General features: G+C 43.8%; 1 protein-coding gene across 1 annotated transcript in view; it reads left to right on the forward strand.

Moving 5' to 3' along the window:
* LOC117528774 (myosin-11-like) overlaps positions 1-13,400 on the forward strand; it is a 392,454-nt gene extending 379,054 nt beyond the window's left edge. The window contains 1 exon segment of the mRNA XM_034191402.1: positions 13,161-13,400. Coding sequence (XP_034047293.1) covers positions 13,161-13,374 — 214 coding nt within the window. The 3' untranslated portion in view covers positions 13,375-13,400.
* Positions 13,401-13,754: the final 354 nt, after the last annotated feature.

The following is a 13,754-nucleotide window of genomic DNA, read 5'->3' on the forward strand; positions in this document are numbered from 1 at the left end:
AGAATAATCCGCCGCACTCCGCCTCCCCTGCCTGAGATTCAGCAATCGCTGGGCAACGGTATGAGCAAAAACCAGAGAACATTGCATCAAAAACGGAGCACAAACTTCAACGTTTCCCGCATAAGACTCCGGACGACAAATAATCAATTCGGAAGCCGAATCTCTGGGTGACGGAGTTATCTGCACCGGTATCGATGGTGCCGCAGCTGGAGCAGCAGGAAGCAAAGTGGCTTGCACTGCAAGCTCCGTAACGCGGACATCTGTTTGTTTAATTTGGTTTGTGAGATGCTGTAATTGCTCCCATATTTTCTCCAAGTGTTCTTGAACTCTTTCGGCAAATGGAACCGCCTCTGCCGCTGGGTCCATTATGGAATGGCCGGGAACTACTGTTATGTGTCGACGTGGGTTGAGGAGCGGACCTGCGTCTGACGGAACCCAGCGTCAAAACAACCAGAAAGCGATTCCAATAACAAAACAATTTATTTCCCCCTTTGGTGCATAACAAAGTGTACAAACGAAAAATGCGTCTGTCTGGCGGAGTGAAGGACGGCACGCTCTCCAGCGCCCAAAAGGATCGAAGCCCGGCGCTTCTGGACCCACGTTCACCGCCAAACACCCCCCAGGTGGACACGACAAACCGACTCTGCGAAGGATAGAAAAGGTGAGGTAAGTCAGCAGCTACAACTAATATCCTTCAAAGGCACACACTATCAGCAACACATTCAGGTCTGAATTTAAGCTTTATGTAAATAAGCAGCTTCTCACAACAGGTGGAGGATCATCTGTCTGCACGCCACGGCGGTGAGAAGCAAGCTGCACAACTCTCATCAATATTCACATATACTGCGTAACAAAATACCAAATTACTGTTAATTATTCAGACAATCAAATCACCTCTGATGTGTGCTGACAGCATGTGTCCCTCACCTGTCCTCCTTCACAGGCACGATGTGTCAAACCCAGGCGCGGTCCTCAGCGTCTCACAAACGAACATCACAAAGTCGAGTTCCCGGCAATTCTGCTTGAATCACACATGGCTTAAATGCAGAACGCCATCTCATTATCTGCTTCAGCTGAAAGTCTTTAAGGTTGCACGTGAGCACCATCCACAGGTGCTACACATCACGTTGATGAGGGTGAAGGACTCTTCTGCCAGCACCTTCTCCACAGACAATAAATCAGTTTGCATACCACCTGGAGAGCAAAGAAAAGAAAAGAACACCCAAATGTCCAGCCAAACCCCCCAACACACAACACTTGTCTCCCAAACCGGATAGAGTTGTGATGTCATCACGTGTGCGCTTTGGCGCTGTCTCGTGAGATCTTGAAAATTTCTTTCTTTTTTTATACAAATGAAAAAAAAATGACATAGTTTACAAAAGCACATTTATTTGTAAACACCAACACGTTACATTGATTCACTTGTGTTGGTTTTTACATAGAATCAATGAATCAACCAGTCAGTATGAGCAGAGGCTTAGGACCCATAATCCCCTCTGAGCATCTGTGTGTTAATGTTAAAATCTTCAGAATTAGTGCATTATTTTAAAATTAACAGACGTGTTATATATCACTTTGTACATTTTAAGAGTTTACATTAATGTAGTTATTCTATCTGGAATAATTTTATTTTTGAAGCAAAACCATAATTCAAACCTGATTTCCATTTGAAGACGTCTGCCTCATCACGGGACCACTGTATCCTGTCAGGGTAAATGACACTTTCCTACAGCATTTAAAGTTATCGGTTATCTGTAGCTTCTGATAAGTTTATCAGTTTTGCGTTAAAAAAGATAACTTTTCAGTTAGCTGATTACCAGTTATCTAACTTCTTGGTTAGCTGTGCCCACCACTGATAAAGACACACAGGGTGAGTGAATGCACTTGTAATGTTGGAGCCTCAAAACAGTCACAGTTCATAAAAGGTTTAACACAGATTGTTTCAGAGTTCAGGAAATAAAGTTATCTTCTTGAGAAATAAAGTTCACTGTTCAGGAATTGTTCATAGTTCATAAGTTGTATCCAAAGGTCAGCGGTCAAGTGCTGCGTGTTGTAACGCAGTTCCAATTAAGCAGGACTTGATACAGCTGGGTTCTCAATTGTTTGATATCAGAATTCATGCGGTTCTTAGGAAACGTTCTTGGGACAGTTTATCATAGCACAGTCACAAACAGGAATGAGTAAGAACAGGATCTCACTGAGACAATGAGGAACTTAACTGGCATGTAGTTGAGACGCTGGCGTGTAGTTGAGACGCACTCTGTGCCAAGAGCCGAGGAGTTCCAAAGTGACGTTGCTGTGCCAGTCAGAGCCAGGATCCATGCCCACTTGGGAGCTGTACCAAAATTGTCTGGAACATCAGGAAAAGACAGTTTGCTCTAATACGGGAAACCTGAGCATTTGCTGAGGGACACTTCAGCGAGGCAAAACGAGGCAAACAAAGGCAACAGACAAACACGGCACACAAGTATCTGGCAATACATGAACAGAAAGGTTTAAATAGTCTATCAATAATCAGTCACTCGTCTGATCTAGATGTGAAACAAAACCGAGGGCGCCATTTAGTGGAGAAACTAACACATGACACTGCTAAAACAAACAGCTAAAACGAGGCTCTGAGGGAAATCCTGACATTACCCCCTCAACGGGAGCCCCCTAGCACCTTCCCCGGCTTATCCAGGTGACACCGGTAGAAGTCTTTTAAGAGTGAAGGGTCCAGGATAAAGTTCCTCTTCACCCAGGAGTGCTCCTCAGGTCCATAACCCTCCCAGTCCACCAGATATTGGTAGCCCCAACCCCTGCGTCAGACATCCAGGTTCCTCATGACAGACCAGGCGGGATGGCCATCAATGATCCAGCAGGAGGAGGAGCAGGTCTGAGAGGACAGAGGTCACTGGAATGGACAGGCTTGAATCGTGACACATGAAAGACCAGATGAATCCGTAGGGACGGAGGCAGGTGAAGCTGCACAGCAGTGGGATTCACTACCTTGTCAATGACAAATAGACCAATATACCTGGGTGGCAGTTTAGGAGACTCAGTCTGCAAGGGAATGTCACAGGACGATAACCACACCTCCTGCCCGGGTTTGTAATCAGGGGCCGGGGTTCTCCTCTGGTCTAAATAGTGGCGGATCCGATCTTGTGTCTCCTTGAGCGTTGACTAAGCTCGTTTCTAAATCTGGCGGCATAGTTGCAGGTGGTCTTGAACCGATCAAGGCCTCGAACGGTGACAGACCGGTAGCAGATGATACCTGACTATTGTGGACATATTTGACCCAGGGAAGATACGAGCTCCAGTCAGAGGGATGGTCAGCGGAGACACACCGGAGGACATTCTCAAGATCTTGGTTGGTCCTTTCTGTCTGTCAGTTTGTTTTGGGATGGCATCCGGACGATAAACTGGCTGAGGCCCCCAGGGCATCACAGAAACATTTCTACAACTGAGATGTGAATTCTGGTCCTCTGCCAGACACAATGTCCTGGGGAATCCCATGCAGCCGGAAGACATGGTGAACCAGGAGGTCAGCAGTCTCCTGGTCTGAAGGCAGTTTCTCCAGGGGCACAAAGTGCACGGCTTTAGAAAAGTGGTCCACCAAAGTGAGGACCACACTCTTGCCTAGGGAGTCCGGAAGTCCAGTCACAAAATCGAGTCCAATATGGACCACGGGTGGCCTGGAAATGGAAACAGTCGAAGCATACCACTGGGGGCCGGTGAAGGGATTTGCCCCAGGCACAAGCTGTACACGCTTGGACAAAACGTTGTACATCAGATTGACAAGGCAGCCACCAATAGCGGCAGTGGATGAGATCAACAGTCTTGTGGATACCAGGGTGGCATGCCAACTTGGAGGAGTGACAGAACTGAATAACGGCTGAACGAGCCTCAGGAGACATGAAGATGCAGCTAGGAGGTCCCCTGCCAGGATCAGGATGGCAAGACGGTGCCTCTTGGACAGTTTTATCCACTTCCCAGGACAGAGCCCCCACTACAGTGGACTGTGGAACAATGGAGCCGAGATCTACTGTTGTAGTTGAGGTGGGGACACGAACATCTGGGGCAGAGTGTCTGGTTTTCCATTTCTTTTGCCTGGATGGAATGTGATAGTGAATTTGAACTGGGCAAAAAACAATGCCCACCTGTCCTGTTGGGGATTTAAGCTCTTAGCTGTTCTGATGTATTCCAAGTTGTTATGGTCAGTCCAGACAATAAATGGGACTGCAGCCAATGTCTCCACACTGTCAGGGCTTCTTTAACAGCTAACAATTCCCGGTTGCCTATATCGTAGTTCCTCTTAGCTGGCGTTAAGCGCCGAAAGAAGAAGGCACAGGGATGCATACGATTGTTCTCCACAGTTCTCTCTCTCTCACCTACCCCTAACTCTCATGCATCAACTTAACAAAAAATTGTTTCTCAGGGTCAGGTTGAGTCAGAACTGGTGCTGTGGAGAATCGATGTTTAAGTGTATGGAATGCATTGTCAGCTGCCGGTTTCCAGTGAAACAAGATTTTTGGGGATGTTAAAGCGGTGAGTGGAGCTGCGCCTTGGCTATACCCACGGATGAACCATCTATAGAAGTTGGCAAACCCCAAGAATTGCTGTAGCTGTTTGCAGGTTGACGGTACAGGCCACTCAGTGACAGCGGTTACCGTGGCCGGTCTGGTTCAATGCGATTTGGCGAAATGATAAACCCGAGGAAGTACACAGTCTCCCAATTAAACTCACATTTTTCAACTTTCACAAAGAGGCAGTTCTCAAGGAGTCGCTGGCGGACTAGGCGTGGACATGTGACATGGAATCAGGCGAGAAGATCAAGTCCTGAAGGACATTGTTAACGAGGGCCTGGAATGTTGCAGGGGCATTTGTCAGACCGAATGGCATCACCAGGTATTCAAAATGGCCGATAGAAGTGTTGAATGCCGTTTTCCACTCATCCCCCTCCCACACTCGGACCAGGTGGTACGTGTTTCTTAAATCCAATTTAGTGAATTTAGTGGTCCTGTGTAGGGAACTGAACGCCAAATCAAGGAGGGGAAGCAGATAATGATTTCGGACCGTAATGTCGTTCAGTCCCCGAAAATCGATACAGGAACGCAGAGTACCATTTCTTTCCCCAAGAAAATGAAGCCTGCACACGCAGGTGACGACAAGGTCCAGATCAACTCAGCGGACAGTGAGTCCCAGATATAGGTCTCCATAGCCTCTCGTTCCAGGCGTGAGAGATGATACAGATGACTGGAACCCTAACCCGAATGAGATTTATGGCTATATCATAAGACGGTGAGGAGGAAGCGAGAGAGCACAGTCTTTGCTGAACACTACAGCTAGATTGTGATATTCAGGTGCAACCAAAGACAGGTCTGGAGGACTATAGACCACCTCACTGTTGGAAACGCTGGGCAGAACTGAGGAACATAGACACCCGTGGTAGCATGCTTCACTCCATTGAGTAAGTGACCCGGAGGGACAATCAGTCCAGGGACTGTGCTTGACTATCCAAGGGTATCCCAGAACCACAAGTGAGGTGGAAGGAATTACAAAGACCTGGCTTGTTTCTCGATGGTTACCAGATACAATCAGGGTGACTGGTTTGGTCTGATGAGTGATGGATGGAAGTAGGGTTCCCTCAAGAGACGAGACAGGGGAAATACTTGGCATATTTGACAAGGAAGAAATCAGATTCCCAGGCTATTTCTTCGATTAAAGATGTAAATGGAAAACAGTTTTTTGATACTGCCACAATTAATGACATCTTTAAAAAATTTTATGAAAATCTTTACAAATCTCAAATACATATCAATGCTCCTGAGTTAATGGATGCCTTTTTTTCATCTCTTAATCTTCCTAAATTGACTGAAGACCAGAAGTTAAATTTGGATTGTCCCATATCGAAAGAGGAGGTGCTGGATGCCATAAAAGAGTTGCAGGCAGGCAAAGTAGCTGGGCCAGATGGCCTTGGTGCTGAATTTTATAAAGAATTTCGAGATATACTAGTTGACCCATTGCTTAATATGTATAATGACTCTTTTAAGAAAGGCCTGCTACCTAGCTCTTTAAGAGAGGAAAATATATCCCTTATAATACTGAAAAAGGGTAAAGCGCCTGAAGACTGCGCCTGAAGACTGCGCCTCTTATAGGCCAATTTCTTTGCTGAACGTAGATTTGAAACTCCTTTCCAAAATTCTTGCGAGGCGTCTTGAACGTGTACTTCCCTCTCTAATTAATAAAGATCAAACAGGTTTCATTAAGGGTCGTAGTTCGCATAATAATGTGCGCAGACTGTTGAATATAATTCAGTTTTTTAATCAAAAATCAGTGCCTGGCATAGTGGTCTCGCTCGATGCCGAAAAGGCATTCGACCGCGTTGAATGGTCCTATTTGTTTTTTACTTTGCGGCAATTTGGTTTAAGTGAAAATTTTATAAGTTGGATTAGGCTTCTGCATAGCAATCCCTGTTCAGCAGTTCTTTCTAATGGGTTGCGGTCCCCAAATTTTTGTGTTTTGAGGGGGACTAGGCAGGGCTGCCCCCTCTCCCCCTTACTTTTTGCCCTGGCAGTAGAACCGCTAGCGGAGGCGGTGAGAGCCCGGAAGGACATTTACGGCCTGAGTCTAGGACAAAGACAACATAAAATTACTTTATATGCTGATGATGTTCTAGTTGTATTGACCCAACCTGAAATATCTGTGCCCTTACTCATCGAGACCATTAACAAATTCAGCGACATCTCCGGTTATAGAATTAATTTTAATAAATCAGAAGCGATGCCGCTGGGCACTTTAAAAGAAAAACCTCAGGTCCCTTCTCCATTTCCTTTTAATTGGTCTCCAGAGGGCTTTGTCTATTTAGGGATTAAGATTACACCTGCTTTTGATCAGATGTATAAATGTAATTTCACCTCTCTGTTTGAGTGCATTAAATTGGACTTGGAGAGGTGGAAGACTTTGCCTTTGTCCTGGCTTGGCCGAGTTGCTCTTCTTAAAATGAACATCTTACCCAGGCTATTATATCCTATTCGGATGGTCCCAGTTATTTTTTCACATAAGACTGTTAAGACTTTGAATGGCTGGTTTAGTGCGTTTATATGGGCAGGGAGAAAGCCTCGCCTTAAAATATCTACGTTATGCCTCTCATCTTCAAAGGGGGGCTTGATCTCCCAGACATAAGAAAGTATCAGCTCAGTGCCCATATGTGTGTAGCGGCGGACTGGGTGGAAGAACCTATTTCTCTCTGGCTTGATATAGAAAGTTCCATGTCCAACCTCCCTCTGAAAAATTTACTATTCCTGAAAAAAGGTAAACTTCTAAAAATATTCTGTAGTAACCCTCTCACTTTATGTACTGTCAGAGCTTGGCAAATAATTCAAAAGATGGAGGGTAGGTCTCACTTAACATCTCTCTTCACTCCGTTATATGGCAATCCCCTTTTCCAGCCTGGGACTTTGGACTCTGGTTTTTCTGTGTGGGCGGAAAAAGGTATCTCTACCCTTTCTGATTTGATGGACAGATCAAACCTAATGTCCTTCGATCAGTTAGTAAATAAATACGGAATTCACAGACGTGACTTTTTTCGGTACCTGCAAGTGAGAGATTATATCCTAAAGAACACAACTATACTTGCCAACCAAACTGTCACTGATTGTGAAAAACAACTATTTCAGCCTAAACTTAAATGCTCTGTTAAGATTTGCTATGGTTTATTGAGAGAATATGAAGGCTCAGATTTGGCTCATTTGAAGGGGACATGGGAGAGGGAGTTAGCTTTGGTGATCAGTGACGAGGCCTGGAATGAAACTTGGGAGAACGCAGGGTCTTTGAGTGTTTGTAATAGGGTAAAAGCAATGCAACTTAAGATTTTGCATCGTGTTCATATATCTCCTTCTCAGTGTCATAGATTTAATTCAGACCTTTCCCGCTCTGCCCTAAGTGTAAAACAGAGGTGGGTAACCTCACTCACTGTCTTTGGTCCTGTAGGAAAATACAACAATTTTGGTTTAGTATAAAAGGTGAACTGGACAAGATCCTTTCTATTATTACTGAATGTAACCCATTGTATATGTTGCTGGGAATGACAAATAACAACATTAAGAAGAAATGTGAAAGACAACTTTACATGATGCTTACTTTCTGTGCTAGGAAATGTGTCCTCTCGAACTGGATTATAGACAAAGCCCCATCAAGAATTGGATTTGTACCCATGATCTTCTGGACTCAAGCACAACACCTTAACCACTAGACCATCACCCCCCCGGGTGGTAGGAAAGACGGCTAATTTGTCTTTGAGAGGATCTGAGAGCCCTGTAACAAAAATACTCCAAAGAGCAGCTGAGTCCCAGCCCACCTCCACGACGAGGATGCGGAAGTTGATTGCAAACTTACCCGCGTGGCGGCGTTCCTGATGAAGAGATAATACGCTGAGCCGTGGTATAAGCTTTGGTGGAAAGGTCGAATATTCAAAGAAATTTTTAAAAACTGGAGATTTTCTGCTCCACAGAGCAGTGGCCTAAACATCACTGCACAGCAGATTCGTCACATAAGAGATTCAGCTGCTGTCGGAGGCGTACTGCGAGGGTCACTGAGAAAACACTAGCGAACACTGCATCATAAAGGTGGCACAGGTTTCAACACAGCTTGCGAATGTTTCTGGATGACAAATGAATGGCTCTGGAGCCGAAACTACACTCGTGGAAGGAGGAACTATTTGTGGCGCAGAAGAATCTACTGCGGCTGTGTTGGCGGAAGAATTGGTGCCTGTGTGAGCTGAGTGATACATGTGTCTGCCTGTGTGACCTGAGCAGCAAGCTGAAATACCAAAGAATCTGGACTTGGGTTCCCATAGCATCCATGGTTTGTTGAACCTTTCCCAGGAATTGTCCTTGATGATTGAGTGCCTGCTGGGTCCATCTTATGGCCAGATACTTCTGTTATGCTAGAGGGTTGAGTGGGACCAAATCATTGCAGGCAATGGACCCAAATGCAGGGAGCTGAACACAGAGAAGAGTACAAAGGAAAATATATTTATTTGTAACAAATAAAGTAAAGGTGCTGCACTGGGGTGCCTGCAGTGTGGAGAGATGGCCCGCCCCCTGGATCCCGAGCAGTGTTGAAGGATAATATCAACTAAGGTTTCAGGGTTCAGGACTGGGTGGAATGCTTGCCTCTGAGACCAGGAACTATGGAGAATAAAGACACACAGGGTGAGTGAATGTACTCATAACGCTGGATCCTCAAAACAGTCACAGTTCATAAAAGGTTTAACACAGGTTGTTTCAGAGTTCAGGAAATAAAGTTCTTTTCTTAAGAAATAAAGTTCACTGTTCAGGCATTGTTCATAGTTCATAAGTTGTATCCAGAGGTCAGAGGTCAAGTCCTGCATGTTGTAATGCAGTTCCAATTAAGCAGGACTTGATACAGCTGGGTTCAATTGTTTTATATCAGAATTCATGCGGTTCTTACGAAGAGTTCTTGGAACAGTTTATCATAGCACAGTCACAAACAGGAACGAGTGATAACGGGATCTCACTGAGACGAGGAGGAACTTAACTGGCGTGTAGTTGAGACGCGTTCTGTGCCAAGAGCCAAGGAGTTCCAAAGTGACGTTGCTGTGCAGGTAGTCAGTTTGTCGTAAAGTTGTTTGTCTTTACCGCATGCAGGTGCTTCTGATTTCACACACAAACAGAGTGGAGATCAAACACAACATGCCCGTATATAGAGGGGGTTCAGGGGGTTAATACGAACCCCCCCGAGAATTCTGCTGATTTTTTTTTCTGCTGATTTTTTTCTGATCTGGATATCAATGTTATGTATTTTCTTTTCATTGATAATAAGCAACAAGCACTAACTGTTACACAGCTATTATCACACACCCTCAAGTTTCAATTTCCTCTGCCAGAGTAATCCCTTAAGTGATGAAAGGGGAAACTGCTAGATAAACTTTTCCCATGGGGGTTGAGAATTTTTGCTCCCTGGTTCCTATCCTCCTCTGATATCAAACAGATTAGTAGGCTTGTAAATACCCATGTAGACACACAATTACAACTTGTCTGGTTTGTAAAAACATGTTTGTATGAATAAGATGAGAAATAAAGGGAGCTTCTCCTTCCTGTTGCAAATACTGTAAAGGTGCAAATATTCGCGTGGGATTTATTATGCGAATTCTGCGAGTTAAACAAGGTCGCCAAATTAAATACCACTATTGTAATACATAAGTTACATATACGTACATATTCATATTTTTGATTTGAATCATGTGCTCTTGCATCAGCCAAGCTTGAACCTTCGTGCGCATGCGTGAGATTTTTCACTCCTGTCGGTTGTGAATGACGTAACCGACAGGTATAAAGTTTGCATTATTGTTATCTTGGTTCTTCCTGGGTGGTTCTTATGGCAACTGATCCAATCCCAAGCAAGGACTATTTGTATATAAAAATGTATTTCCTAAAATGATACATTTTGGGTTTCAAATGAAATTTATGTAGCTTTTTACCCTTCGAAATCCTCATAAAGCTTCTGCTTCGGGGGGCTTCACCCCGAGCCCCCCAATACATGTTTCACTCATGGTGTCAGCAACATGAGACTGAACTCACTCATGGTAATGGCAACATAACTTAGCTAAAGTAACTAAACTAAATTAAACTACAAAATCACAATAAATCAATAACACTAACAACACTGTTAAACTAACATGAACCACAATAACAACACTTAAAACCCCAAACTTCCATGATGCATTGCAGCACAACATCCATTGTTAATTGGTTAGATACAATTGCTAATTTCTACAAAAATATTAGGCCTATCAACTTTCGGTTTTTGCAGCGTTCATCCTTGACCCAAAATAGGCATACCAAACGACTAATGTTAGCTCTCCCCAGTTTTTGCGTGACCGAAGCCATACACACATGCACACAGAGGCCACTTGGCTATTATATTATTATAGATGTTATAGATTATTATAGATGGACTGACACATTTTCATTAATCTCGTTTTAGGATAATATAAATAAAAAATAACAATTTAATGTTAGTTAATTACATAATTCTAACTCATTTATGTAACATAATACTTCTATAATGATGGAAATGGCCATCCTAAGGCACACCTGTGCAATAATCATGCTGCCTAATCAGCATCTTGATATGCCACACCTGTAAGGTGGGATGGATTATCTTGGCAAAGGAGAAGTGCTCACTACGGGCCCTGTCCCACTGGTGTTTAGGAGGATTTGCATATGGATTGCGCACAAAATTGGCTCATATTCGCTTAACATCCGCAATATGCATGAAACATGCTTGTATGAGTCGGCAGACACCCGCACACAATTATCCGCAATTATCTGCAGAGACACGTTTTTCCGTTACCAGGATTTTTGAGCTGCACAAAATTTTGGCTGCGGATGACATCCGCCTTACATACTCCATACATACTCAATATAGCCTCAATCTATGCGCTGTATATTCACCGTCATCTGGTGATATCCGCAACTGACAGGGATTTGCAGCTTGGCAGCGGACTGGGACAGTGTGTAAAATGGATATTTTTCGTGCCCATCATGTCCACATCACGAACTAAAATAAGTTGTAGCGACTGCATACAGATTGGTCATGAATAAAGCGTTTTTATTACGTCTGCTTTGCATCTGATTTGTGGCGGATGCAAATCAGATGCGCTGCGTTCACAGCTGGACACCGTTCTTTGTTCTACCGGCTGCCACATGCTCTGCGCTGGATGCTGCCTATATAAAATAATTATTTTGTGGCGGATTAATAATTTTATTCTGCAAATTGACTGTTGAAAACGGCTCTGATCTCCTCCTGAATCACAGGAAGCTGCATCTGGGCCGTGCACGCGCACGCGAATGTCTAACAAGCTGCAGAAAGCATTTTGAGCTGTCTAAAAAGGTAATTATTTGACTTGTTTACATTGTCAAGTCTTGATAAAACAGTTGTGTGTTTTTTCCTTCTTTTCTGCAGCTGTTAAAGTATTTATTCCTATGTTTATAACAGATTTAACGTCTTGTTATAATCGTTCAGACGAGCTGCGCTCTGATGCGATCCGCTGACGTCACCACTCACCCTGTTCACTGCTTGTTTACTTCAATCAACTTGTCCAAGTCCAGCAGTTGCTCCAGAGGCTGTATTGTTGGTGTGAATAGTGATGCCGACGGCCCGAGTGCACTTCTTTTATGACCACAATGCAGATGCTGTGCACGCGCAAACACGCGCGATGCATTCATAATACACCCGTAATACTGCCATGATAATCTCAATGCGTCGGATCCATTTCCTCACCACATGTGTTATACAACCGTGATTGTTCATCATATATTCACTATATATTATTAATATATCCGTAATTCATACTGGGACATTTGTCATTTTTGGCCAGTTTTGTTCCAGACGACAACGAACGCCCGTAATTTGTGTACTCAGTTCATGCGCAATTAATCCTCTCCCCAGTGAGACAGGGCCCTAACACAAATTTAGACAGATTTGTGAACAATATTTGAGAGGAATAGGTCTTTTTGTGTATATACTGAAAATGTTTTAGATTTGAGTTCATGAAAAATAGGAGCCAAAACAAAAGGGTTGTGTTTATATTTTTATTCAGTGTACATTGATTTGGGATAAATGGAAAATGGTAAATGGACTGCATTTATATAGCGCTTTTCCATCTGCATCAGATGCTCAAAGGACTTTACAATTATGCCTCACATTCACCCCGATGTCAGGGTGCTGCCATACAAAGCGCTCACTACACACCGGGAGCAATAGGGGATTAAAGGCCTTGCCCAAGAGCCCTTAGTGATTTTCCAGTCAGGTGGGGATTTGAACCCATGATCTTCTGGACTCAAGCCCAACACCTTAACCACTATAGACCATCACCTTCCCTCTTTATGGGATCTTTATGGTTAGACAAATAAAGTGGTGTACTATTCAATATGGTTGCAATATTTTTTTATATTTTGACCCCTGTGTAATCCTTCATTGACCTCTACCTGGCTCCAGCTGCCCCCCTGTGATGCTGTCATACATGTTTGTGTAGGTCATGGTAAAGTGAGGCTGCTTGGTCCATGGTTTAAGTGTAATAACAACCACCATGTTTTGTCATTCCGTATTAAATACTGACATTCTGCTTCCTCCTGATGTGTCAAATGCTACAGGCGTGGTGGGGAGGTGACCTTTGGCAGTCCGAGTCCTCGTGCTGGTGGCAGCAGCAGCAGCATCAGGAGAGTGGGACTCGGTGGCAGCATTAACAGAAGGAGCACCATCAAGGAGAATTCAGTGGAGTTCCAGGAGGAGCCTCCTTCCTCTTCTCCTCCTGCCTGCACCCCACCACCACAGTCCTGCCGGGACACCTGCTTCCCCAATGACTAAAGGGTCAACACACAAATCCAGATGTGCTGCAGTGAGTCCTCAGTTGACCTACTGTAGGTCCACCTGTCCATAGACTTGGCGATTTTGTTGATCTTAAGATCTCTACAATCTGAAATCAAATATTAACATTGCATGAACTGGGACAAAAGACATAACCAGTATGTTTGTCGATCTAATCTACACAGACTTTTTCAGCCATTTTCTCCAACACAATACAATCCGTAATGTCTGAGATTGTTATAAATATCAGAAACATTATAATTCTTTGTAGGTTTTTAAAATAGAACCAGAATTGACCCTTGATATAGAAACAGATGAATTATTCAGCTGTGACCACGTTTTATAATTTCATGTAAATACTGTTATTCCTTGCAGATTTC

This window comes from Thalassophryne amazonica, chromosome 16 (genome assembly GCF_902500255.1).
Source record: "Thalassophryne amazonica chromosome 16, fThaAma1.1, whole genome shotgun sequence".
Classification (NCBI taxonomy): Eukaryota; Metazoa; Chordata; class Actinopteri; order Batrachoidiformes; family Batrachoididae; genus Thalassophryne; species Thalassophryne amazonica.